We start from the raw sequence: 9,923 nt of genomic DNA, 5'->3' as shown, positions 1-9,923 counted from the left end.
CTTTGTCGCATGAACAGCTTAACCATTCGCTTGGCATAATCTTAAGTACTTGACGTTAGATCCTCTAAGTGCCGCAAGTGGCATTCGTGGCAGCCTCAACTTAACACCGTTTTAATCTACCATTTGGCAATGCAACGATTTTCACTTCCTGTGTGTAATCCTCCCATTCGCCATCGCCAATGAACTCCACTTAGAGACAAGGTGCTGCCTGGCAAGTACTCCGAACGTGATTGTTGACCAGCAGGCAACTTCTTAGTGCTAGTTTGCCGAGCTGAAGTGCAGCTGAATATTTTATGAAGTTGCCAAGTACTTCGTCTTAAACTTGGACATGCCGGAAGCCACAGACCAAGGCTGTCAAGCCAACATGACAAAAATCAGTCTCGGCAACAACAACAGCAATGGCAACTAACAACTGAAAAACTCAAACAGATTTCAGTCTCAGCTCACATCAAAGTTGTCGACAAGTATTTATAGATACACATGTCGTTTTCATGAAATAAATAGGACTAGTGAAAGTTCACATTCCGACCTACAATCGATAACGTAATTGTTTAAAAGAACGTGAGTTTTAAATCAAGAATATATTATAAGCCCTATTTAAAACAATTATACATTTTTTTATACCCACTACCCATAGGGTATTATAACTTTATGCCGGCAGGAAATGTATGTAACAGGTAGAAGGAGGCATCTCCGACCCGATAAAGTATATACACACATTCTTAATCAGCGTCAACAGCCGAGAGGATGTAGACGTGTCCGTCTGTCTGACCGTGATTGGTGAAAATTTGGTTGTGATCAGATAAAAATTGTCGAAATTGTTAATGAAATACTTTGGGAAAAACGCCTACTTACTAGGGGTCTTAGTTGCTTTGATTGATAATCTAGTATATTTCGCACTCTATAGTATTCATACATTGAATAAATATACCCAATATACAATTAGTAATTTTTTAGTATTTATGTGGTACCGCAATATTTTGGTTTGTAGCTTTCTTACTTGTTAAATATTGCATACACTCGTGTGTACATATAACTATTCAATTAAAAATTATTGTAGTTTAAATATATGAAATTCACTTATTACACAATTCAGAAAGCTGCAATTGAGTGTACGCAACTGTGAGATATCCGCTACCCATTATGAATAAAAGCGCAGTATAAATTTTAAAATATAACAAATTAATATACTACAGAAATACCACAAAAATATCAAATACTGTATTTGGTATATTGCAATAGTACTACAAGTACAAGTGCTAAATATCAGATTGTCATCCATGTTGTTTGTAACTTTAAAAATTTTTATCCGAAAAAAAATTATAAATCTATCTCAAATAGTCTAATTTGGATACCACAGAAAGATAAGTGCACGATGAAGTAATTATGTATTAGCTCAATAGAAAAACTTAATTTAAAGTAAATTCAATTTATGTATACGTTTCTTTTAATAAGAACGCATTTAAATTTTAAAAGTTTCCACTTAGAAGATATACATGTGTAGTGTAGTAGTAGCATGGCATTACTCTGCAATTTAAACTTAAACGTTCTGTGCTCTGTTTGCTAATGTGTTCTTCTTGCTAAGAAATGTACTTGAAATAATTATTTTATTTGAGCATTATTTTGAAGCTCATATTATTCGAAATGCAACAGTTAGCTCCAAATCAAACATTCTTAACTTTAAATTGAAATATTTACTCAATCGTATATTTATGCACTTGCTAACAAATTCTTGCGAAAAGTTATGCTAAAGATATAATTCAATAACTTAACTGTATTTTGTTTTCCGCAAAGAAAATGCAAATTTTTTGAGGGAATGCAGAAATTGATTTACCAAGCACTCGATTCCAGTTTTACTATTTTGCATCTTAATAAGTTTCACTACGAAAAGTAACCAAAGAGAAACTTGTTTTGTTTTTATCTCAAATAAAATATGGACTAGAACTTTGAAATGTATATATTTTTTATTTGTGAAGAATAATGCATTTTGTGGCATTTGATTTGCTTTTGACAAGCTGAGTTGCAATCAAGACTAACTAATGTTTTAACAGTTCATAATAAAGACAGCAGCTTAATTAGTTTGCATTCAGTTTATATTTTATTCTATTAGAATATTTTTGGGGAGCCTTAAAGCATTTAATACTCTGGCACTTGCAGGCAATACTGGTAGCTTTTGTTGTTTGCAAGATGCTCGACAGTTGCCAAAATTTGTTGGTCAGGTAAATGCGGAACAATCAACCAGACGTCCACTCCAGCCCATGGGGGAGATGAATTCGCCAAAGCAGAAAATAAACAAATAACGGCCGAAACATATTTCGCTCATTTTGCCACAGGATTTTATATACAGTATATGTTATATGGTAGTTTGGGGTTCGAACTCGGGTTTGAGTTCTCATTTTTGGTGATTTATTCGGAATTCGGTCCGCTGGTTGGCTTATTTGTCATTGTTTGTGGCTGACTTCTGCTTCTGGTACTGCTTTTGGTTCTGGCTCTGGCCTCACTTTATTTTTCCTTTTCGCTTTCTTGCGTTATTTCTTCTACTTTTATTCTCGTTTTCGTTATATTCGCCAATTGAATTTGCTTTTATTGCATTTATTGTGGGTTTCTGGCCGGCTGCTTATTGTTAGTAGCCTCTTCCAATGTGGCTCTGTCCCTCTCTCTCTTTCTCGCCTATACCCAGTACATTATCTCTAAATAATTTATGTTTGTATACATTTTAATTTAATTTATTTGTACAACCAGACTATTTGTTTTTCTTGTTGTTGTGGCTGCTTCTCTTGTTGTTGCTGCCGCTGCTGCTGTTGTGCCGGGTCTCATGTTTGGCCAGCAAACAAACCGCCAACAAATACAATAAATTCTTCATACCTACTATATGTATGCGGCTTTGTGAGCGTGGGTGGTGTGTGTGATTGCGGTAAAATCCAATATTGATTGAGTAGCCGCAATGTTGGCTGGCTTCAGCAAATAAGTAAGATATCGTAAAAGGCCTCACCGAGTAATTGCTAATAGTCGTATTATATGGGTACATACATAGTTTTTATGAAGATTGTTTCTCTTCTTTTTTTTGATACTCGAATAATACCTTGGAGATTTTTCCATTGCACTTACGAGTGATAAAAGTGCTCGGCAACCATACATATATGCTATAAATCCGTCTACCAACTTCATCGTTTGGTCCCACAAACACACTTACACGTACTTTGTAGTCGCCGTCTAAAAGGGGAATCTAATTAAGAAGTTCGAGTTCGGAAAGGAGAAATATAATGAAATGGCTATTACACTTTGATGTGGCAATAAAAAAGTATGATACTTCGAGTCGAGTGGGATACAAATATTAAGTGTGACCAAACCAAACCCACTCACATATCTTTAAATAGCATAAAATGTTCGTTTCAATTGCATAAGTAAATTATTGAACTAAAGCTTAATAATTATAGATAGATAAAACGATATTTGTGTGCATTTATTGTAAATGAACAATTTAATGAATTTTAGTGAAATTATTACCACCTTCTATAATTCAAGGAAGTACGTCGATCTCAAGATTCTCGCAGCCGCTACGTGTTATCGAAAGCAGTTGAATTTGTTTATGATCCAGATTGTTCCTAAACTTGCAGTTTGCGTAGTTTAAGACACCAGTTGAACTCTGTGCGAATCCTTCAATCATTTGTATAAAATATTGTGATACAGTTCTCTCATCAGAAGTTAACGAGGAGTTTGGTTGTAGGCCAAACATCAGGATGAAATCGTCGCAGTGAACAGTTCCTGTAAATACGAATTGAAGAACTTCAATTTAAATGACAGAAGCAAAAGTTCTTACCAAAATTAATATCATTCCTTCTAGAAAGCCAGTGGGCTAGACCTTTCTTCGAGGGAAAGTCGTAGATGTATGCATAAAAAGGACTCTTTCCATGTTTTTTGTATAAATCCATTAATTTCACCACACTGTTCTTGAATAAAATGTCGGTGAAGATACGCTCAACATCACCATAGGTATCTAGGTTAAAGCTACGATTTCCCAAATATCTTTCTTTGAGATTATTACTATAACTGTCAATTTCATCAACGCTGTTCATCGACTGGCGATAAAAAAGAAAATCTGGTGCCAGCTCCTTCCATCGATTATTTAGCTCTTCTATAAGCTCCTTCCCATTGGGTTGTTTCTCCAGTAACATAGCAGCATTGAATCCTCCATCCTCTGTTGTATAGCTTATTAACCAAGGAATTTCCGCGAAGTTGGAATTCTTCATAATATCCTCAGGATGTTGGGTCAAAAAGGAATCTATCGCATCTTCGGGTTCCACCACTGGACCAAATATGGCGAACGGAACATAACCAATGACGAGAAAATTACGAACTGAAGACACAATGTCCTTGGGTTCCTTCGATTTCAAGCATTTCTTTATTTCGTTGGAACTGTTAATATCCTCGCAACCCATAAATTTTGCCAACTCAAATGCTCTTTGTTTATACCCTTGTAGTAAAGCCCAGGGATCTAAAGCATTTCCACTAATAGAGATGGCAGCCTTTGCCAGTTGCTTAATATTCGGCTGAAGGAGCTGCAAGTGTACTGAAGCACCGCCAGCAGATTGGCCAAATAACAATATATTCTCTGGCTCTCCGCCGAATCGTGCAATGTTATCCTTTATCCAATTCAACGCCAGTCGCTGATCCTTCAGCCCAAAATTACCTGGCAAGTCGGCATCACCGGTGCTCAAGAATCCGAGTGGGCCAAGCCGATAACTGATTTTAACCACAATCACATTGCCATGGGCCAGGATCATCTCATGACCCACTTCAGCCGCACCGCCGAACATAAATGCACCACCATGAATAACAACCACCACTGGGAAGGTTTTCCGATTTTCATTCTTTGGCTTGTACACACTCACAGTCAGACAATCCTCTTTGCCCATCAGTTTATTATCCTCATCTACCAAAATGGACCACTGTAGGCAGAGTTCTGGAGGTTGAGTGGCATCAAATACGTGCTTCCATTGCTGACTGTATGGTCGAGGTGCCTCGAAGCGCAACTCCCCTACAGGAGGTTCCGCATAGGGTATTGACTCGTAGCTGTAATACCCTCCGTTATCACGACCTTGTATTCTCCCATTGGGTAGCTCCACCACAAGAGGATCAGTCTGAGCTGCAACCAGGCTTAGAAAATGTAGGAAACTCAAGAATGTCAACCAATGCCACATGATCGATCCACTATCAAAGACGCTTCAATACAGACTGCGTTGACTAATGATAATCAAACTTGTTTTATTTCGAGCACAAAATTCATTTTCCGACAATCCAAATATCGTAGCATTTGATTACAAGATGGATATATTAATATTAGTTATTATCAGTCAATTTACTCCCATTTTTATTGATCTTGACTGCTAAAAAGTAACTATTAAACATGAATGAGGAGTTATAAATTACTAGTTGATATTACAATGAATGAAGTCTTAGCACCTAACAATTAGTTGCATATCAATTGCATCGCGTGACGCCCAATTGTTGCTACAAAGATATGTATCTCTGGTGGCTGATAAGTGGAAAATGAGTATATTTAAGATGATAATATAGTAATCATGTAAAATACTTTATTATTTGATATATTTGCATAATAATAGAAATGATCAATCCCCTATTTTAGTATTGAGATTAGATTAGAGTCGTTGCTGCAGACAAACAACAAGTTCTAGTCAAGAAATCATAACTTATAGCTCAGCCTTAAATCAACCAGTTTAATCAAATTTTAGTTTGAGTATGCAATACTCTATATTTCATAATTTGCACATGATGAATATGCACGTCATCGCTATGTCTCATAATGCGCTTTACAATTTGTGTTTTGCATCATCTGGCGGCACAATAGTCAAATGCTAATGTAGTCTTAACTAAAGCAACAACACATAGTATGGGAAAACAGAAGCACTCAGAGCTCAGAGCTTCTGACTGCCCTGTGGATGAATTTCCACTGCTTCACAATTCGCTCACATTTCATGTTCAACTCGGTAAATGGAATTTTTATGTAGTTTTGCTAGCAGCTACATACAGTATTTATTTAATATAACACAATATATACACATACAAACGAATGTACATATGCATATATTTGCCGAGTTCTCGTGTTGTTTCAGTCGACATTTTAAAGTTTATGTGGGCCCCATGTCTGAAATGGCCCTTAACGGGCGTTGATCATATTTTGCACTCCGGATGGCGTTGTACTAGTACGCAATTTACATAAACATAAAGTCGTTTGTTATCCATGGACCGTAGCAGATACAGATATTTACATACACGTCTATGTACTTTGCTCCCACTTGGCAGCTGTGTGAATATTTGCTCATTAAATTATGCCTCGTGCCCCCAAATCAGAAACTATAGTACTCCGAATGACCTATGCATGCTATGGTATGTATTTGCTTTCGTATCTGTCAGCTTTGCCCACAATACAGTAGTCGTAAACTTGGCTGAGAACTTTGTTTTATATTTGCTCCGAACCAAACTCAAAGTCAGTTTGCATTCCAACCATATTCTATCACCTCCTCTGCATCCTTTTACGTTTACCCTTTACACTCAAGTCAGATTGGCCAAGTAAAATTGGTGAACACGTGCAATGGCCTGTAAGAGGCTTATGCACATAGTAGATTTACTCGAAGATTGGCAATTGGTAATTGGCCTGAAAGATACCTTCCCCCTTTCCTACTTTCACCAGCTATAGTTAAATATTAATTTGAAATAGTGCAGTAATTTAAATTAACAGTAGACCTTTTCTGGGTTCTTTAATTCATTACAAAATTAATCAATTTTAAATTGCTGCTTGAATGCTCTTTATAAGCTTTAACTCCAGATTTTACTTATCTTAATTTTTTATTTGTAGTTTTTTTTACTAAATAAGACATTTGAAGGCAATGCCGAAATCATTGAGAAAAACCACACAGCATTACAATTTCCCTTGCTATTAGCCCGCTGTCCAAATGTCAGCCGTCTGGCGTCGAGATCACGCTCACAATAGTCGACCCCTAAAATAACCACTAATATCCACAACACCTCAGTCAATGCATGTAGTAAACGAAGTAATCACGATCCTTATTTATCGCTCACTTTCAATTACTAAACATGACGCTTCCTTTCTCATACGTCATCGTTCTCATACCTTTCAAACCCTTTGCATTAAGAAGTTTCAAGAATTGTAAATATAATTTCATTTTTGTTTTCAATCTGTAATTAAAAGGTAATGAAGCCTTAGGCAAATAAGTTTACCCCACATTTTCATTATTTATCACACCCTATTTACCATATCACGTCACACCCAATTAATCTAGACAAACTGTACTCATTAATTATCACATTTGGAATATTGCATGGTGTCAATTTAAAATCGTACATAAAAGTATACATACGTAATCTACATATTTCCTGTTTACTAGGTTGAGATGTTGGGAAAGTGTAAATTAATGTAAAAACTATTGTTAATGTAAGAAGAAATGTATTCAATGTGCAATTCATATTTTTTGAAATTCCAAGTTAACATCTCAAATAAAGAAAAGTTTAATTTAAAACAACTTATTCTAAATTCCCTGAAGTTTCGTAATAATAAATTTAGCATTTAAAGAAAGTCATTTAATTTGTCTTTTGTTGTGATCTGGCAGGACTTTCTTGTATAAATATACCAAACTGTCAACATTAGCCAACACTAATTATCGAAAGACCGATAACTGCATCACCGTCGGGATATATTGTAATGCATACTATTAAATGCATTATAAATATTAGGGATTAAGGACTGTGTTACAACCCGCGCACCTATACAAAAAAAACCAATTACGTATAAATGTATTTCATGATTGGATCTATTTTATCATGGTGACTATTTCATCGTACTGTATCTATATTAATTATTTACTAAAACTGTTTAATTTCACTTCTTAAAGGTGATATTTTATTTAAGTCTCGGAAATTAATATCAAATTGTATTTCTATCATGACCGAATCTAGAATTGATATGTGTACGCACAACTTTTGACTTGTTATCGAGTGATGTCGATGTCGAATTCAGATTCGCCAGCAAATCAGACCTGTTTCTAGCGGTAGTCTAATGTTTTTGGGAGCAGTTGCAGAGTCTGGAGCTGGAGCTGGAAATTTTGCGATTACTGAGGGGAATAACATACATATATATCGCTCCCAATATAAGAAAATATTATATTAATAAAAAATTTAAAGCTATCTGTGGACAAAATTAGAAGTTGCATCTTCCATCAGAAGAGCGATTCCCTATATATGGCGATTCCCTAAATAGTGAAAAATTGGTAGCCATATTAAGCTCCCCAACTAATATATTTACCACCAAAAAACCCAGACTTGAATTTTATAGAGCTTGTATAAGAAATTTTGGAGTAAAAATTTAAAAACATCACCATTGCTCCAACGTTTAAGGAGAAGTTCAAGGAGTACTCAAAAATAACATCTTTCAAAATGGAAAATCTATTGGCTTCAATTCAAGTGCTTGTGTATGTATGATATTATGTATTTACTTACAACTTGTAATTATTTTCAACAATAATTTATCAAGAACTGTTGCCGCCAAAATTATTTTATAATTTGAAAATTACTTAATAAAAGTTTCAAATGTTAAATGTAGAATAAAAAGAAAAAGACAACGTAAGAACATTAAGTTTTTGGTGTTTTAGTGCTTGAAAAAATCGTGTAGCCTTCCTGCAGCTTCCGTAATTGATGAAAAGATACACTTTATTTTCGTTTCTGATTCATTTAGCATACATAAGTGGCTAGAATCATTCCGATCAGGCTTATTTTAACGAAACCACAGATGATTACGAGTAGTTTCACTTGATATTATCTCATAGTTCATGAAGATATGAATGTTTATTGCAGTACACCATAAGCATTCTAAAGAGCCCCACGTTGTCTTTTAGTTTTCACTCTTGACTTCAGTTTGCTTCAGTATTTGCTCAGTGAACTGAATATCTTTGCTGGTCGATTTCCTGGGAAACAGCAACGACTTCGACTGCCGAGAGAAAGAAGATTGCAACGTTGTAGTTACTTGTAACTGATTTTAGTGTCCCACTCCAAGCCTCCAAAGAAGAACAACAGTCAGTCGAATTCCCTTTTCTGTGTTGGCGGCGAAGATGCTCGATGGTGGATGTTGGCTGACTGAGGACTGAGGACTGCGGATGGGGCTTGTTAGCGTTGATTTTATGCAGATTTTGCACGGAAAATTTATGTAGAGCTACGCAGATACAATGTATAGTAGTATATGTGTGTTTGCATGTGCGAAGGGACGATGATGGAGCGGAGAAAGGCAGTTCCCAATAAAGCAAAATAAAAGCTGCGACAAGCGGACATAAAGTACATGAAGTGTAAGTTTCATTTCAAATTGATTTATGCAGCTTTTTCTCTTCAAGGTTTTTGTTTTTCCGTTCTTCCAGTTGACTAAAAAAGACAAAGACGGAGGGAATGAATCTGCTTGATTATATTTGAAATCGTTAGCTGTTATCACATAAATTGAGGGAAATGGGAGTGTAAGCAAAGTGGAAAAATTGCTTTCAGTGTAGGCTTCAATTAAGGTTAATTGCCAACACAACCAGTTCCAACTAATTAACCCTACTATTGATACAGCATTGTATCTATCAACTGGAACACGCGAATCACACAATCTCCATCTATTTCCCGCATATCGGTTACAATATTTCATTCCATATTTCAGTTGCAGGTATTTTCAATAGATGCAAACATCGAATTTATTGCTAATTAGCAACGAAAGTTCCCACGCACAGCTGCTATTAAATGATGTGCGAATGTGTAGGAGGTGTGTGTGGGTCGGGGCGTGGATGACATGCAAATTTGATACAAAACTTTAGCTATTGGGAAATTAATTTGGATTTCATTTGGGTCGTGTCATAGGTAAT

General features: G+C 35.8%; 1 protein-coding gene across 1 annotated transcript; it reads right to left on the bottom strand.

The window, feature by feature from the left end:
- Nucleotides 1–3,463: 3,463 nt before the first annotated feature.
- Nucleotides 3,464–5,221, bottom strand: LOC132786474 (esterase-5B-like). Its single transcript, XM_060793012.1, has 2 exons — nt 3,821–5,221; nt 3,464–3,765 (listed from the first exon to the last, which is right to left on the bottom strand). The coding sequence occupies exons 1-2, from the start codon at nt 5,199–5,201 to the stop codon at nt 3,521–3,523; spliced, it is 1,626 nt and encodes a 541-aa protein (XP_060648995.1). The 5' UTR covers nt 5,202–5,221; the 3' UTR covers nt 3,464–3,520.
- Nucleotides 5,222–9,923: the final 4,702 nt, after the last annotated feature.

Source organism: Drosophila nasuta, chromosome 2R (assembly GCF_023558535.2).
Source record: "Drosophila nasuta strain 15112-1781.00 chromosome 2R, ASM2355853v1, whole genome shotgun sequence".
Taxonomy (NCBI): Eukaryota; Metazoa; Arthropoda; class Insecta; order Diptera; family Drosophilidae; genus Drosophila; species Drosophila nasuta.
This window is presented reverse-complemented; position numbering and strand designations above follow the sequence as displayed.

What these genes read in the sequence shown, in the direction of transcription:
- LOC132786474 (XM_060793012.1), bottom strand. Translation starts at nt 5,201, where the DNA reads ATGTGGCATTGGTTGACATTCTTGAGTTTCCTACATTTTCTAAGCCTG. An exon ending in AAGGAATGATATTAATTTTG is followed by an intron (nt 3,766 to 3,820) that starts GTAAGAACTTTT and finishes TCGTATTTACAG; the next exon opens with GAACTGTTCACTGCGACGAT.